Raw genomic sequence first — 17775 nt, 5'->3', positions numbered from 1 at the left:
GCTTTTCTTACAGAAAAGCTGGTATAGCCATAAAATGCTAGCTGATGTATGCTGACGGGTTTACATTAAGCAACAGCACATGCATAGTTGTGGTGGTTGTAGGTGTGACTGTACATGAAGTCCCCATGTCACAGCAGAAGTCCAGAGTGGTGCATATTAACAGTATATTAGACACGAATGTTAAATGTGTCGTGGAAAGCATGAATTAAACTGTCTTGACTGTAGACAACATTAATATTAAGTGTGTTCCAAGACACAACATGTTGTACCATAATTTCCGCAAAGCGCACACATGTGTCTCAACATACATTTTGAAACTATTCTTGCAAGTTTTACAGCTCAACCTCCGCCATGGCCATTCACAATACACCAAAGTGTATCAAAATGATAGATTTTTGTTATTTTACACATTTACTTCTTACAATTTAAGCCCAGTTGTGCCGACAGATTTATTTCATTTACTACAGCAGTATTTCTTTATGATGTAGAAAAACAGACGTACTGTTGAAATTGTGCTTCTTTGTCTTATATTAGGAAATCTTAGTGATTAAATGTGTAGTTAAGTTTCTTTATACCGACAGGTTTCACAGGTCCGGCCCACATAAGATCAAAGTGAGCTGTATATGGCCTGCCATGTAAAATGAGTTTGGCATCCTTGCACTACGCAACAAGCATCAAAGTTGGGCTTGAGTTAAATAACCTTGTGTTTGTATCGTTCTGTTCTGTCTGGTGTTGTACTGTTACTTGCAGTTTTATTTGGAATGTTGCACTTTATGTAGTCCTGTGTTGATTGTCTATGTAGCACCATGGCCTTGGATCAACACTGTTTCCTTTCACTTTGTACTGTACCACTGCAGATGGTTAAAATGACGATAAAGCCAGCTGACTTGACTTGAATTGAAATAAAGAGAAAACCAGCAAGCCAAGCGAGCTAAATGAAGCAGTCAGATGATGGACATCCTCCAGTAGCTAAACAAAGAGATGGGAATGACAAAGGTGAAGGTGAACAATGTATTGGTAAAAAACCAACAGCAGGCTGGGAGCTGGAAAGATGGAAAGCTCATTAATTTGTTCAATTCAATTCAATTTCTTTATTGTCCCACAAAGGGAAATTAATTTAGCAGCAGGATAAAAGTAAACAGAAGAATACTTTAAAATAATAATGACAATAATAGTGATAGAAAGTCCAAGGACAGTTATTTGCCATTGAGGAGACAAGATGCAGTGAGGATAAAAGAGACCTGGGCCCGTATCCCTAAAGAATCTTTGTGCAAAAAGTGGCTCCTAGCGGCCAAATTCTAAGAAAATTCTCAGAGTCATGACGTTTTCTTAGAATTTCCCCTAAAAGTGACACGACAATCCCAGTTAATATAAAAGCTATTCCTCAAGATTCCTAACACTTAAAAGGGCTCCTAAGGCGAGATCTGCTAAGAGCAGGGAAGAGGACTTTTAGTGGCTTAGGAGTTCCCCTAAGCAGCTGCACAAAATGGCCAACAGAAGAGGCAGGAGAGATGTCCTGCAAACACTGGATGACAGGGAATTATTGAGACGCTACAGATTGGATCGTGCAGGAATCATGTTTGTGGTGGATCTCCTTAGAGATGCAATTACTTCACCAACTCGACGCCACAACACTATTACACCGGAGACGAAAGTAATCACAACCCTGAGGTATTTGGCAACCGGGAAAATGCAACAATGCAGCAGTGATGACTTGGGTCTGCAATCACAGACATTGCTAAAAGCTGAGCCGTGTTACCCTCGTTAAGACCACACTGGACTTGTAACGTTGTGATTTCTACTTCATTAAGGACAGCCCCTTGAGATAGGCCATCTTGTTTTCAACAGGGTCCATATGGGAGTGAAAGTACAAAATATGTCAGCTAGGATATTAATATGAGCAAATAAGACACAAATCATTATTTGAACAGGGTGTAATGAGTTTAAGTTTTCACATATTTTAGATTCTAATGTTAGGCTATAACCCCTACAGCTTACTATTCATTTTCCAGATATTTTCTTGAATGTGAAATATTATTTACAATTACAGTCAGCATAAGATTAGAGTGTATAATTATGTTTATTGATTTGAGGGTACATCCTATGCTCATTATCACCAAAAGCTCATTTCCATCAAACTTGTAGGATCAACCAATCACGGCTTTTGAAATGATGACTCATACCTAGTAACGGGGTCAACCACACCTCCTCACTAAGATAGGATTTTTCATCCATTCCTTGCTCAGAGTTCACTGAAAATGTTCTGGAATCACTTCTAAGCTAAAACTCCTGGCAAGGAATTTTTAGGTTAAGTTAGGAGCTCTCTGAGAGGATTCTCAGAATCTTTAGGGATACGGGCCCTGGAGTCTGGAGAATAGAAATTCCACAGTGGTATTCGCTACATTACATCTCTGTCAGTCAATTATTTTTTACTGCTTCCAATTCAATTTAGTGTCAGTTAGTTTACTAAAAAACAGAACAAAAAAAACCCCAAACAAAAACAAATGAAGAGAGAAGAACAGAAACGGACTCAGCATGGGGGAAAAGTATTCTTCCACTTATCCAAAATCTAGTGAAGTCAAAATTTACAGTTATACTGAAGTAACAGAAGTATCCAAAAATGAGGCCGTGATGATTCACCTGGCTGAGTGTGCTCTCAACGGCTTCCCTCACAAACTTCTCTATAACAGAGTCCTGGTGCTTGTGTTTGTCAAATGAATGACAGTAAAATTAACACATTTTGGCTAACTTACCATTAAAAAGGGGAAATTGTGGGGAAAAAATACTGAATTGAAACATAATTAGAATTACATTTAAATTCCATTTCACTTTCACCACAACAACAATCCCCTCAAGCTGTTTTATATTTTATATTTATTTTACATTTATATAAAACACAGAGAAAGCCCCAGCAATCAGATGACCCCCCTCCCCCCATGATATTAATTACAAGTTTTAAAAATCTACATACAGCTCTTTTAAACCTTTAATATTTGCTGCTGTATAAAGCTACAATTATTTACATTGTAAATACTTTTTATAATTTTTTTTATTGCATAAGTAAATGAAAAAAAAATACTTTTGTTCATTTGTGCAAAATTTTACTATGATGGCTAAAAATGTAATAACTGTGGACAGGGTTGTTCTTTAACTGCTACACATGCATGCAGAGACTTTTAAACACAAGTATGTCCCAAACATACACTGGAAACAATGGATATAGTCATCTGTTAGCTTGTGCACACCCACTTAAAACCTTTAGTTGAATATGTTGGTTGGTTACCAGTTACAAAGTAGCCTGTTTTAATGTCTATTTTAATCAACTTTACACAACGGAAATCATAATTTATCAGACAAGACCTCATAGTAGTGATGAGTATTTGTCAAAAATGGTGAAACTTCAGATTTGCTGTAATTCAAGACCAAAAAAGAAGCAAAATTTCAGCTTTTATAAGTTCTTTCTTTTTTGGGGGGGTCTTTTAAATGAACCATAAATTATTTAGTATTTTATATTACAAATTTACTTTAAAAAGTAACTCTATAGCCCATGGGGCAGTTGACTCATTAACAATCAGGCCAATGGTCATCAAAAAGATCATAGTAAAAAACTTTTAAACAAAGAATAATAATACTCAGGTGCGGTAATCTTACCTTAAATTTGTACTTCAGTTTATGTAACTCCCAGAAGGTTGATTCTGTTCATCTGGATTTGGCGCTTTCAGTAGGAGAAACGTTTTATCACTCATCCAAGTGACTTCAGTCTCAGCTGACTGCAGGTTTCCCCAATCTTATAAACAGTACCTTTGTGCAATGACTGAAACTAGCTCACTGAATGAATAATGGGCTGTGAGGTCAGTTTCTTGATAATTAATTAATAATTAATGTGCAAATGCACGGTTTATAAGGTTGGGGATGATTGAGCATGCATCAAGACCTTCAGTTTATGTAAATACTCATAAACATGTTTACAAAACTTTGATGATGAAATCCACAAGATCCACTTTAAGGCTGTCTTTTTTTTATTGACGAAAGTCTTGAATGGACTGTTTACAATAAGTTACATTCACTGATAACAACGCACCTGCGTTCATTCTTGTTTGGTTTGCAGGAGCAAGAGAAAAAGAAAAACCATAGAAACCCTGCCATCTAGTGGCCTACACTGACAAGTGCACAGGAAGGATTGAGACCAAGTGGAACAACGTTAGTTTAACATCCCTTTAATGAGTTCAGTCATGTAGAAGAAGAAATAGCTCACAAAAACAAATGATTAATTCCATTTACTAATATATTTGACTATAAAACTTTACAAATATGTATTTAAGGTTATATATACATAATTGAGAAAAATACATCATTTTGCAAGGAAAGGGGATCGTAATTCTTACAGGAGTAACATTGGCAGTACAAATACACATAAAATATTTTCACATTAAAATGTATTTTCGCTAACATTTCTGTGCTGAAGAAACTCTTAATGACGACCACAGTAACATTAACTTTGGATAATTGAGCACTCTCAAGCATAAAAGGGGACAATGCTGGCTTTTCAGAGCAATGCATATGTACAAGCACATAAAACCACACGTTACCATCTCACAGCCTCATAAAGGGAAGAAATCGCTGTAGTTTCTCAGTAGATCAAAGTGAATTTACTAATATTGACTGTATAGTTGTTCTTGGTGTGCTCTAGTCGCTGCAGTTCCATTGGTCTAAATTAGACTTGGCAGCAGATTAAAATCAAGCTTAACAACATCTCTACATTTTCTGCATCAACAAATTAATACTTGCACCATTCTCATGACAATGAAACTTCATTCAGTAGTTTGGAGGTGTATTCTGCAGTAGTACTTAGTGCAGGCAGAACTGCTGTGCCCAAAATCAGACCGTGTTAATTTGGCTTACAGCAATAAGGGCTGGAGTGTAAAGTTAAAAAAAAAAAGGAGGATGTGTCAAACCCAGCTTTGTTGCAGCAAGTTCACACTGTCATGACTATTTATTTGATCCCTGGAATTTTAAGTGATTACAGTGCCACTTAAAAATGACAATGTGTGTGGAAGGGAAAAGAGACAACTGAAGAATATTGAAATAATTTATGGGGACTAACCAAATTTGGAAGACGGCAAATTGAGTCAACTCATGTCCACTCAAGACCTTCAGGTGGGCAACAAATCCTTTAAAATGGGCGGGTGTTTTAGACCAAGATTCTCTAAAATGCCCAGACTGCTTCATCACACTCACATTCTGACCCAGCTTGGACTAATGGGATAAGGATGAAGGTCCTTATTGTAGTGGTGGAAGTAGAAACAAAAGCATTTTTTACAGATGTGCGCCTCCAACGTGGAGAATAAATCACTCATTTAACTGACTGCAAGTGCATTTGATTTGAGAGGAAGTCACTGAAAGTTACTCAGCAGTTTAAGTCATGCCTTTGACCTTTATATTGTAAAAGGATTAACCTTTTGACTGAACCGTCTGATGATGCACACGATCAACAGTTACAGTGCCCGTATGTACAAACCATAGCATAAAAGTGATGGGAAATAGTTACGGTGGAAAAGAGTTTATCAGTTCCTAAGAGCAACAACTTGACAGCCTGGATTGAGAATCAGGTGCCCTCCGGATCCAGTCCTGCTCAAAAAATGGTGTATTTTTTATTCTATGTATTCTGTTCATCGTCCAGTGTGTCCCATCTCTGAATGTAACTAAGACAACAACTGTTTTAGTGTATCAATGAAATTAACAAAATAGTCCTCTTAACGTACACACATTAAGGCATAATTGATCCAGAAGAGAGAGGGGGAAAAAAAGAAGAAGAAAAAGCACAGCACAAAGAACAACCTAATGTGAATCAACACCAAGCACACCCCTTTTCAAGGCTTTGCCTCCAAGCCCAGCACTGCTCACAATCTGAACGTCAGTAGCAAAGAAACAGTCGTGAGGACTGTTTCTTTGCCTACAGTGTCCAACAAAGTATCTGGCATGACCCTCCCAGCCAGATACTTGACCGTTGATACTGGATCAGTCTTGGAAAGGAGAAAATTTCCGCTGCAGAACCCCAGAGGACAGCAGAAAGACAGGTGAATGGGGAGTAGGCAGATGGACTGACAGGAAGCCACAGACATACACGACGATCCGGATCCCTGGATCACTGGATGACTTCAAAGTAGTGCAAGATGGCCATGATGTGCTGTGGCATGAACACATAGCCGGTGTATATGGCCATACCAGCCACAGAGATCAGCAGGGAGTCTGAAGGAGAGACGTTAAGGAGGAATTTCTGAAGACATTCAAGTTTTACTGCAGGGAACCACAAACAAACTAACTGATGTGCCTTCAACAATCAGTAGCTGGTAATGTGATTTACATCCAACAAACACTGCCTGCTAATGGATACAGGCTGGCAGCCAGTTGCACCTGCATGCAAATGTTTGGCCACCAAACAGTCAGTGACCTCTTTTCCTGGTTTGTGAATAGAAAAGATATCAATACAAGCCCTGCAAAATGTTAACTGGCTTATATAACAGCTGTGGCTAAAGTGTAGACACAAAGTCTCATAATTTCAGTAAGGCAAGTCAAACTTTAGTGGTAAATCTTCTAGCAACTGGAAAGAATTTCAAACTCGTTCGGCAGGATTTACATTCCAGAAAGCAGGGAGGAAAAAATATTTGAAATAACTTTAAAACTATGTACAGAGATAGCCACAATAATGCTCTCAAAATCACACTATTGAGCGTAAAGCATGTTTACACACTTTATAATTACCTTGCTAATGTAAACAGGAAAGCAGACTGTTGCCATCATTTTGCTCAAAGCATGGTCCAATAGACATTTTCATTGTTGAATGTCCTTGCTGATAGCTATCATATAAGATCACCACTACACAAAAAGGCAAGTTGCAGAAGGCTCTGCAGCTCTTATACTTGCTGCTTTCCACAGGCAGCATCTTCCAGTGGGAATATGTGACACTGTTGTCTTGCCTGACAAAATTACTGTGCTTACAAGAAAATTAGCAACCGCATCACACACACATCTGAAAGCTCCTGGTTCTTCAAGGACAGAAACTGCTGCTTTTTATCATCTTACATTTTTAACTTATGACTCAAAAAGATCATTTACAGTACCAGGAAACTTTAGGTGGAGGAACTTCAGTGTTTATTTTTGCTCCATTTAGCTGTAAATGTTGTACAAAACAGATTTTAAACTTGTGACAGGATGTTTTGCAATGAAAATAACCTTGGAGGTCACAGCTCTCTACAGAGCTGTACACCTTCTATCAAGTGACCAGATATTTCCTAACAGATTTGTCAACCAAGAAATTTTGTCAGTCACTGACATTTTCTAACGCTCATTCACTTGCTATTCCCGATAGGAAAAGAAACAGGAAAAAAACCCAAACCCTTAAATACTTACAAAACCTACAAAAGTCTCATCAGCCACTGGAAGTTAAGTTCATCGTAGCCATAATCTGCTTCCTGTAGATCAACAATAAAATAACCAGTGTGATCCCTGAGCGACTGCGTCAAGTTATTTGATGAGATGCAGGCCGATAACGATCAGGAAGACACAGTAACACACCTGACCCTCGGAGGGAGACGAGATACACCCCGACAGTGACGCCATCATGCACAGAACGTGATACTGATGACTTCCTGCACTGCCACAGATCAAAGTACAGTCATAAAACCATCAACAAGGGGTACACTCTAATTATTAACTTCGTTCAGTTAACATTGTTTGCGTTTTTTTAAAAGCATAAAATTAAAATAAAGGTCATACGTAACGTGTATGTACTTCACGCGACAATCACCTGACCGACTCTCTTACAGTAGCTGAAGCTAGCTTAGCTTTGATGCCGCCCAAAGAGTAAACTAACCGCACACACGCTGGACTTGAAAGGCAAAGTACACAGCACGACAACAAAGTGTGAAACATTCTTTAATGTATCAATGAAAGGAATTTGACGCTTTACTCAAGTCTGTCACTACAAACACGTTTCTTTATGTCAACTAGGTTATGAACTAGGAAGCGGTTTACGCACACATCGCTCCAGTTTTCATCCGTTTATACACAAACCAATTACAGATTAAAACACATAACTTGTAGAATAACATTTAGAGCAGTCTCTACAATGTGGCGGATGAGTGTTCAATTCAGAATTGACTAAGCTGTGAACTCTTTAGCTTTCAACGATAACAAGGGCCGACTCGGTCTATATGCCGCATTTGCCATAAATCACCGCTCATGTGTTAAAATGCTGTAAATGGTTTATACAAACAACTGAAGCTATGTTTACTTTTACCCAAAGTTAGCGCTATCAGTGAAAGATCTAGGCCAGTCAGGCTAGCGTTCGGCTAAAGGTAGCAAATTAGCTCGGTAGTACATCCCTTCAGAAGCCACTTCAATACGGAAAAAGGATACTGAACACCGTCCTCTCCCAGGGCTCCAGCATGTACAAGGCTGTCACCAGAAGATACTGGTAGTAAAACCAGGATAACTGCTTCCAACACTCTCCAAGTGCCATGGTCCAACTTTTAAAATCAACTTTGCTCCTTCCTCGCTGCTCTTATCCTCTTTATGTTTCGTGGTGAGGTGTTTTGTGCTCACGTAAGGTTTAATCGCGAGGCGCTGGTTTCCGGCAAATCACAACTCCGCGTTCAACCGTATGATTGTGACGCAGACCAGGGTGTTCCACCTTCCTAATTTCAAAATAAGAGTCAAAAGTAACTTTCAACACCACATCAAAGTTGGATTTATACTCTATGTTTCAGAACAGCAGCTCTATTTTTATTTGCTTGTTTATCTTGCTTTGCCTTAACCGAGTGCCCATCTTAGTGTATTTTCTTTCCATTAAGCATCAAATATCTTGGTTCTTTAAAACAGATTTTGAGTCACCCCCCAAACCAAAGCACTCTACTGGCCCAAACACTCACTAAAGCACTAAATGTGGATCATTCCATGGCTGAATAGATTCCCCAACAAAATGCTATACTCCCCAGTTTGAAACACATTTCCTTAAGAAGTACAGATATTTATGAAATCAGTTAACTACCAATTAAATGTCAGGAAACTATATTATGATCATACCAACTGTGTACAAGTGAGGCAGACAAAGCACTGTCTCTATTCCTACAATTCTGATAGACATCAGAACATTTACTTACCGAAGCCATAACTGTGGCAGCATGCATATGCTGAAAATTACCCGTCTCAGGCGAGATTATTTGTCAAGGAAAAATGATGTAGCCTTTCAAAAGTTTCAGAAAACTGTATTTTTTTGCATTTTAAAAAATAAAAACAGCAGCAAATGTAAAACTTTTAGAAGTTTTTCAGTGTCAGTGTGATTTAGTCTATATTATTTATGGCCAATTACACAGGCCACATTAGCATGATGGCAAAATTGCAAAAATACACTGATAGTCGTAGAAAGTTCTGTGGCTGCTCTACTAACAATGCACAATAATGACCAGCATTCAAACTACAGCGGTGCAAATTGGTCGAAAACAAGCAGACACTATGAGTGTCGAAGTATTCTGCTAATAAAATAACAAAAAATCTAATAAAACAAGGCACAGGTTTGATGATGCTCTTGTTAATATAAACAGCATTGTAATTCAGATTAATGAGGGGAAGCTAAAGGAAAATCAATATGTTTTAATATAGGGGCAAACTGTCCTGTCAGAAATTGATGAGGAATTTGTGTAATCAAGTGGGAGGAGGTGAAGTATAGGATTCAACCAGAGGAGAGCTGCATTATGCTGACCTGTACCTTAATAAATCAGATTTGTGTGACCGATTTAAATTTTCTACTCCCAACATTTTTGCTCTCCAAATTACACACGCAGTAAGACAAGACACAAGAACACCGGAGTCAACGGCAAAAGGTTGTGTTCAGGCGCAGCACTTAAAGTTTTATAGACATGAGGTGGTACATTTTTTCTAATGCTGAAAAGGATTTCATTTTTGTTACCTGTTGAACAATGTGTTCAAAATGTGTATGACAAACATGATCAGGCGACTGATCACAGACTGATTTGCCATCTCAGCCGTGACGCTGAAGCAAAAAAAGCTGTCAAAACTGTTGTAACTCCTGTAAACACAACACTGACAAGTTATCACTGGCGCCATGATCTTATTTGCAGAAAAAGAAAAAAGAAGATGGACATTTACACATCCTGCAAATACAGAACAATAACAGCGTTAACTTAAAGTGATGAGCACACGTCCAGCGTTCACTCCCCTTTAGCTTTGCTTTGGTGAGCATTTTGGATATAAAGACAAAGATCTGAGCCACGAGGTGTGAAGTTAGAGACAAAGTCCAGCTCAGACCTCGTTCAGTCCTTGTCAGCAGTGGCTGGCCAGGATGTTGAAGAAGTGGTAAACCTCATCTTTATCGAACACGGCCACCTCAGTGGAGCACTCAGAGCACTGCACCGGGTGGTACACCTCATCAGCATCCATCCCCATCGCTGCTGGAGTCTCATCCGCAGGCGTCTCTGTCTGCTGTCCCCTCCTCCTCTTCCTGTTCCTCCGGTTCTTCTCCTGCTGGTTTTTGTAACGCAGCACCTCCTCTCTCTTGACTGTGCAGTTCATCACAAACATTGCTCGATACTGCGTGCGGTACTTCTCGTGCCTGAACGGACACAAGAGTGATGTGTCGTTACATTTTAAAATGACAAAATCTCTACAAACTAATGAACGTTTCTCTTACAATCACTTCAAATCTTTTTTAAAAAACAAACAAACAAACAAACAAACAAACAACAAAAAACTGATGTAGAGTATGAAGTGACTCACATGCCTTGTGTTGTCAAAACAGCTTTGACTGTGATACTATGATCCCTAATCTAACCAGGCTAATCAGAGACATGTAATGGGAGTTGGGCAATGGCCCATTGGCTCTCCTTAGTCAGTTTTTATTCATATTTTCATCACATATTTAATCACTCCAGCTTGTCAAACATGGGAACTAGTCCTGTGCATATATGAAAACATGGGTGTAGCTTTGGTGTCAGTGAAGTAAAGCTTAAGTGGAAGTGGATTAACCTGCATTCTTTGTAATGGCCAGCAGGGGGGCAGCAGGGGGCGAGTCCTAGCTTTGCGAAAAGGTTTCCAGTTGTTTGAAGTATATGGCTAAACGGCCCTCAGCTCCTGTTATCTGTGCCCTCAGCAAGGACATTCTGGATAAGTTAAATCACCAAATTAAAGTCATAAGGCTCCAGTACACCCTCTGCTTTGGTCGCTTCACACGCTGCAGCAAGCTTATCACGCAGTCACTTCTATTTATGCCCATTAGGGCATAAAGGAAGTCAATGCATTATTTGCCTGAATGATGGGTGTCGCCACTCAAAGAATACCGCCAACATCAGCACTAATATATGAGGAGAAGAAGTCAAAACCCCAAAGTCTCAAGTTTTCAAAATGTTTCAAAATCTCCCTCTGTATATGTGTATGTCTCTGAGCTTCTGTCCTGGAATATCATTAAAATGGTGATGAAAACCTGACACAATCGTACACTTGTGTTCAACCCAGCTGCGACAGCTGCAGTGGAACGCTCCAGGTTACAAAATCAAGAGTTGCACCACAGGTGGAAGATAAATCAAAACAGCAGTGTGTGCGAACTGATGCAAGGTTATTTTCAGTGCACACTGCCGTGCTTTGGGGCACACGGTGAGCATATTGAATACAACATGATGTTGTTCTCAATCACAACAAGTGACCTGAGCTCTCCTAAAATATATTGCATGTGATACTTTGGCACGCTGTGCATAAACAAGGATTAATACAAACACTTTTCAAAGACTTTTCTTAAAATGTCAGTATTATTACGTTCTAGCAATTTTCCCTCTGCTGGACTGAAACTCCACTGTGCAGGACATGAAGCACGTTTTAGTGTAGTAAAAAAAGAAACTTGGCCACTATCAGAGATGGTATATGTAACACTACTCCATCATCAGTCAGATTTTGTGGATGTCAAACTTCTGTAGAGGCGAGCAGCTCTGTGATCTCAGTTAACATTAGGCTGACACCTTAATCTGCTGCTGGGTAAAGATAGGGATCTGCACTGTTTTGAAACCTGCTGTGGAGCCTCACCTCTGACAGTCCAGGCAGAGCGTCGTCATGCAGGCGGGACAGTTAAGCACAGCGTCGCTGTGAGGCAAAGCTTGAGGGTGGCGAAGCTTTGAGTGAAAAGCTGCAGCAGGTCGTTTTCTTCTGCTGTACCTACACAGGAAGGTAAGAGGTGGAATGAGTCTCTGGAGGGAAATTTAAAAAAAGAAAAAAAAAGAAGCAAAAACATCTGGTGGCATGTGTTTTAGAAATTGTAAGAGAATCTGTGTTACTCTCTCCTCCTGGCGTCAACCCAGGCCTGGTCTCTGTCGTCCTCGTCGGGGTCGTACAGCAGCTCGTCATTGGTCGGAATGGTCCGCTGTCTCCGCCTCTGGCTTGTTGAGCTGCCTACAGAAGAAATTTTAAATACTGTTAGTGGCAGGTTGTACATGTATTCTGTCATCATGATTCAGTTAAAAGGACTGGATGTTACAGTCCCTGATAATGCATTGCTTTAGATGAAGAGACTCTCGAGGGATGGCTGTTATGAGGAAAAGGCAGCCTAGAAACTTTGCCAGCAGCACACATCGTTGTGTGCCTCAACTTTCGGTCTTTTACCCAGGCTAATCTGCCATTTTCCTTCCTTGGTTAGGTTTAGGGATTAGAGATCGATCTAGATTATCATTTTAAATTTGGGACACATCATCAGTAGTGGACCTTGGATTCATCAGGTGTTTCGGCCATTATCACTAGACACCCTCATCCAAGGAGGCCCTGCCAGGGTCGATCAGGCCCTGGAGTGTGTCACTGGTTTATGTTAAATTGTTACTTCTCTCCTTTTTTCTTCTGTTCAGTTTCCTACAGTTTATTTTCTATCTATTCACTGCAACTGAGAAATAATACTTACCTCTTTAGCATTTATGGAGCCTAACTTCTTCAAAGGGATAGAAAAGGTGATAGCGAGAAGTAAGACAATGACATCTTAATGACTGTTAGTAACCACAGCAGGAAAACCAGTTCTCTTACTCGGTGTGCCGTCCTCCTCTGAGTCCGAGTCAAAATAAACCTCATCATACATCTGTGGGTTAGAAAGTCCAGGACCACCAACAGCACTTCCTTCCCCTTCTGCTGCTCCTCCTCCTGGTCGTTTTGAGGTCTCTACCAGAGAACAAACACACAAATGCTAAGCACAAACTGTATTTACAGAGACGGTCTGTCAGACACAGCAGGATAAGTTAGTTAACCTTGGGATTAAACTTGGCTTCCTCCTATACCACTAGTGACACAACATAATACTTGTTTTGTGCTTAAACATACGCTGCAGTACATTATTTAGTGAGTCAGAAATTAATGCTGGGCTTACACTGTGCGATTTGTGGCTCATTTTGAGCCGATTTTTCAGTCGTGCAACTGTTTTGGGGATCGGCCCGAATTTCGCCTTCATCGTGTTTCGTGCATCGTGTAGTATACGTAGGGTATCGAGAAGCGATTAACACCTCACGACCAGCTCCCGATCATCAATCGCTCGGTCGTAAGAAAACCAAACCTGCTTGAAATCCTGTCGGCCGTCGTGAGGGTGTCACAGCAGCCTCTCACACTGCGCACGCGCAAACACAGAAATGAAAGTGAAAAAACGGGGCACACGACACAAGCGATGGAGGCACAACTTGTAGAACTTTGGCAAGCTCATCTGAGCCTTTCCCATGTGGCCTAACAAAATTATCATGACCACAACAACCGTGAAAATAATTGGATGGACATTGCTGCTCAATCACAGCTGCCTGATCAATGTTTTTCATTAGCAATTTAGCAAAGTTGATGGTGGCAGTGTGCGTGTCTGTGTGAGTGAAAGACAGAGAGGGAGAGCGAGCGACAGATTTTCCGTTATAATGAATAGCCTTTATTGTCATTGTACAAGGTACAACGAAATTGGAGTACCACTCCTTTGGTGCAAAATGCAATAATAAATATAAAATATAAAAAGTACAATAAAACAACCGAAGTACTCAAACAATAATAAGTACGATATATACAGAATAGCAACATTCATATAATGATAGTATGAATAGCAGCATAATATAGTGACAGTGGTAAGTATGGTATAGTTAAGCAGGTTCAATTGTTTTGTGCCTTTTTACTACGGTGATAGCTCTGGGAAAGAAGCTATCCCTGAATCTGTTTGTCCTGGTTTTATGTGACCTGTACCGTCAGCCTGATGGTAATAGTTCAAACAGTTGATTACTGGGGTGAGAGTAGTCCTTAATGATATTGCCAGCTCTGCTGAGGTACCGAGAGTTTGCAATGGCCTCCAGGCTGGGCAGAGAGCAGCCAGTGATCTTCTGGGCTGCGCTGATGACCCTCTGCAGTACTTTCCTGTCTGCAGCTGAGCACCCTGCATACCATGTTGTTATGCTGTACGTTAGGATGCTCTCTATGGTGGCTCTATAGAATGTCACCAGCAGCCTCTCCTCCAGGTTGTTCCTCCTGAGCACTCTCAAAAAATGGAGACGCTGCTGGCCCTTTTTTACCACCACTGTGGTATTTGCAGTCCAGGACAGATCATCAGAGATCTGCACGCCCTTCATGTTATGGACGCACAGTGTGAGCACTGAAGTCGCATCAGAGCATTGGGGCGTATAATGTGAGCATCGTGACCTGCGAACTTCTAACCCCTGCGAGTCAATCGTGCAGTTTGAGCAGAAGCTGAATAACGTGACTGAAAAACAAACAAACAAAAAAAAACCGCACAGTATCTGCCCAGCTTAACAACAGTGGCAACGCCGGTTGTTTTGGAGCCAGAAGTGGCCATAATTGGACAAGATGATGGAGTGCTAAGTTTTACTCAGCAAATAAATGAACCACACAGCTGATTATTTGTAAGATATTTTCATTAAAAATGCTCAAAACGACAACATCACAAACACTGAATTAGCTAAGATGAAGCTTTGCACACAGCTTTTGGCTATAGCTGCCATCTAATCAGTTAATAGAAAAGTAAATCCAGACATATCACTAAGAAAATACAAATACTAGCAGCTGGGTGTTACCTGCTGCTGGTCCCCAGGTTCCCTGCATGGTCTTGATGGTGGAGCTGAGCTCTGCCTCCATCTCTTTTTCAAAATCATCCTCGCTGGATGACTCGCTCTCCCCAGTTAGATACTCTCTGATCAGCTTCTTTTTCTGGTCCGGAGTCCCGTTCAGGAGCACGTCCAGCTCATCCTCCGAACTGAAACAGAGAAAAAGTTTTCAGGAAAAAACCCCAAAAAAACCCATAGACTCCCAAACCCAGAAGATTAAGAAATTGAAGTAACCATTCATATGTTATTCTGCACACGTAACATTATATCATCTGGTGGTATCGTATAGTATTTAAAAGACCAAATAATTAAGCACTTAATTTGAAAACCAAGAATCCACGTCGAAACTGTCGCTTTAAGCTTAACTCAAAACCAAAATAAGTTGCCTGTACTCACTGCATCCATCGGTACATACATATTTGCTGCTTTAATAATGAATAAACTTCAGATCTTCAGGTAGACAAGTTCTTTTGAAGTTTTGGACACATCAAGACATCGCAAGACATCACTTATAACTATTAATAATTATGATGTCTTGCTTAATTTTCTCCAATTTAGCGCCATAATAATAAATCCAGAATATTCTTGGCTAATTAGGGCAATAATAAGCATCTACACTCGTGTATTTTATTTTCTTCTCTCCCGCTTTCCTGCAACATTTAGACTTGTAAAAATCTGCCGCCTTTCTATAAACATAATTAAGCAGTAACATCCATGTCACGTTAAAATAAATTCACCGTAAAGAGGGGCTCAGCGCAGTCTCCCTGCTATTCTAGTTTGTTTACATGTTAGCTCCCAGCTAGCTAACTGCACTTTAGCCTCCCAAAGCCAAAGCTGCGCTGGCCCCTAAAAATAAACACCCGTGTTATCCTCGCACCTGCTGGCGGCCCGCTCTTCGTCGCTCGGCTCTTCGATCTCATATGACTCAAAGTCTTGTGCTTGACCTAGCTTATTCATGTTAAATGTTAGAGGAGCGTTAATTACAATAGCATGAGGTGCTGATAAGTTAGCTACAACACGCCAAATTGCTTCTTCCGCTTCCGCTTCTTCTTCGTTTGTGTTTAATAAGGGTTGGTAAGCGTATACTAAAGTCTATTACCGCCCTCAACTGGGCTGGAGTGTGGGACAGGCGCTTAGGGAGGAATATAACAAAAGGATGAAAAAAAACCTGCTTTATGTTATAAAGTTGTATATGTCCCCAACAGTGTCACCAGCAAAGCACCTCCACACTATCACACCTCCTCCTCCATGCTTGTAGAGACCATCCGTTCACCTTTTCTGCGTCGCACAAAGACGCATCTCAAATTTGGACTCATCAGACAAAAGCACAAATTTCCACTGGTCTAATGCCAATTCCTTGTTTTTCCTAGCTCCAAACAAATCTCTGTTTGTTGCTTTTCCTTAGTAGTGATTTCTTAGCAGCTATTTGACCATAAAGGACTGATTAGCACAGATGTGTCTGCTTTGGAACCCTCTTTTCCGGACTGACTGAACTTAAGTAATAATGGACTGTGATTTCTCTTTACTTAGGTGACTGCTTCTTGTAATAATATGGAACAAGGTTGTCAGCTGTGTGCCAACCTGACTTCTGCACGACGCAACTGATGGTTTCAACCCCATTAAGCAGGCATAGTTGGTGCTGTGGGAAACATTAAAATCTCACACTCCAAGCCCCGCATAATCACAAAAAGAAATTTAAAGAGTTTTCAGTGAGCAAGCTTTTCTTTATAACTTCTTCAGTTTTACCCATATGGAAAAGATATATATAAATCTTATAAAGTTTGTATCTGTCTTGTGTGAAACTTGTATGAAAAGCATATAAGAGTGAAAACAGATATAAGATCCCTTGAAAAATTATATAATGAAACTTGTATGTTTTGGATACTTACTAAAACAATGTATGAAAGTAATGCGAAAGTGGCCACTTTCATGAGTAAATCATGTAAGCCTTATATGATTTACTCATGAAAGTGACCACTTTCATGAGTAATCACATATAAGTTTTTACTATTTCTTTTCCGTATGGGTAACTGGTGTCGTATTACATTGATTGACAATGTCGATTTAGCTTGGAAATATTTCCAGAGAGTTTTATCTGCTTTGTGGACAAACATGCACCCTTTTGTCAGGTCAGAGTTAAAGGTCGGGTGGGCCCCTGGTTCAGTTCTGAACTGGCTGGTCTCCTACATGAGAGAAACCAGGCCTGGGCAGCTGTGAGATCAGATTCTGATGGTGATTGGCCACTTTTTCATCAGCTGCAGAAAGGCCAACTGTGACTACTTATTGACTTTAACCACTGACACTCAAAATGACCCTAGCTGGTGAGGTTTTGGCAAGCTATAAAGTCTCTCTGTCAGCTCTCATTCCACAGAGCTACCTCCTCACTTAATTATTAACTCCACTCCTGTGTCAGACAAAACCAAAACTCTCAATTGTTGTAACAAACACTTTGTTGCTTCTTATTCTGTGTAGCACATACATATACTACTCTGCTGGCAGTTCCTCAGTTACTAATACTTTTTCCTTTACACCCTTTATGGTAGAGGAGGTATGTATCTGCTCAAGGCATTTCCATTGAAACTGAGGCGTCATACAAATATCTAGGCATTGTGATTGATGACAATCTTTCCTTTAAGCTATGCATTGACCACCT

At 40.1% G+C, this 17775-nt stretch overlaps 2 protein-coding genes across 2 annotated transcripts; both read right to left on the bottom strand.

Annotated features, from left to right (window-relative positions):
* Window positions 1–4201: 4201 nt before the first annotated feature.
* Window positions 4202–8655, bottom strand: sptssa (serine palmitoyltransferase, small subunit A). Its single transcript, XM_085257058.1, has 2 exons — window positions 8419–8655; window positions 4202–6249 (listed from the first exon to the last, which is right to left on the bottom strand). Exons 1-2 carry the CDS (start codon window positions 8519–8521, stop codon window positions 6146–6148), a joined length of 207 nt encoding a protein of 68 aa, XP_085113184.1. The 5' UTR covers window positions 8522–8655; the 3' UTR covers window positions 4202–6145.
* Window positions 8656–9245: 590 nt separating this feature from the next.
* Window positions 9246–16169, bottom strand: eapp (e2f-associated phosphoprotein). Its single transcript, XM_085257057.1, has 6 exons — window positions 16000–16169; window positions 15093–15271; window positions 13072–13203; window positions 12339–12453; window positions 12091–12219; window positions 9246–10630 (listed from the first exon to the last, which is right to left on the bottom strand). Exons 1-6 carry the CDS (start codon window positions 16077–16079, stop codon window positions 10342–10344), a joined length of 924 nt encoding a protein of 307 aa, XP_085113183.1. The 5' UTR covers window positions 16080–16169; the 3' UTR covers window positions 9246–10341.
* Between the last annotated feature and the right edge of the window lie 1606 nt (window positions 16170–17775).

This window comes from Mchenga conophoros, linkage group LG19 (genome assembly GCF_057382185.1).
Source record: "Mchenga conophoros isolate Kocher_MC1m ecotype Shallow Benthic linkage group LG19, M_conophoros_male_GT1.1, whole genome shotgun sequence".
NCBI classification, from domain to species: Eukaryota; Metazoa; Chordata; class Actinopteri; order Cichliformes; family Cichlidae; genus Mchenga; species Mchenga conophoros.
Note: the sequence above shows the minus strand (reverse complement) of the source record. Positions and strands in the feature narration are given on the sequence as shown.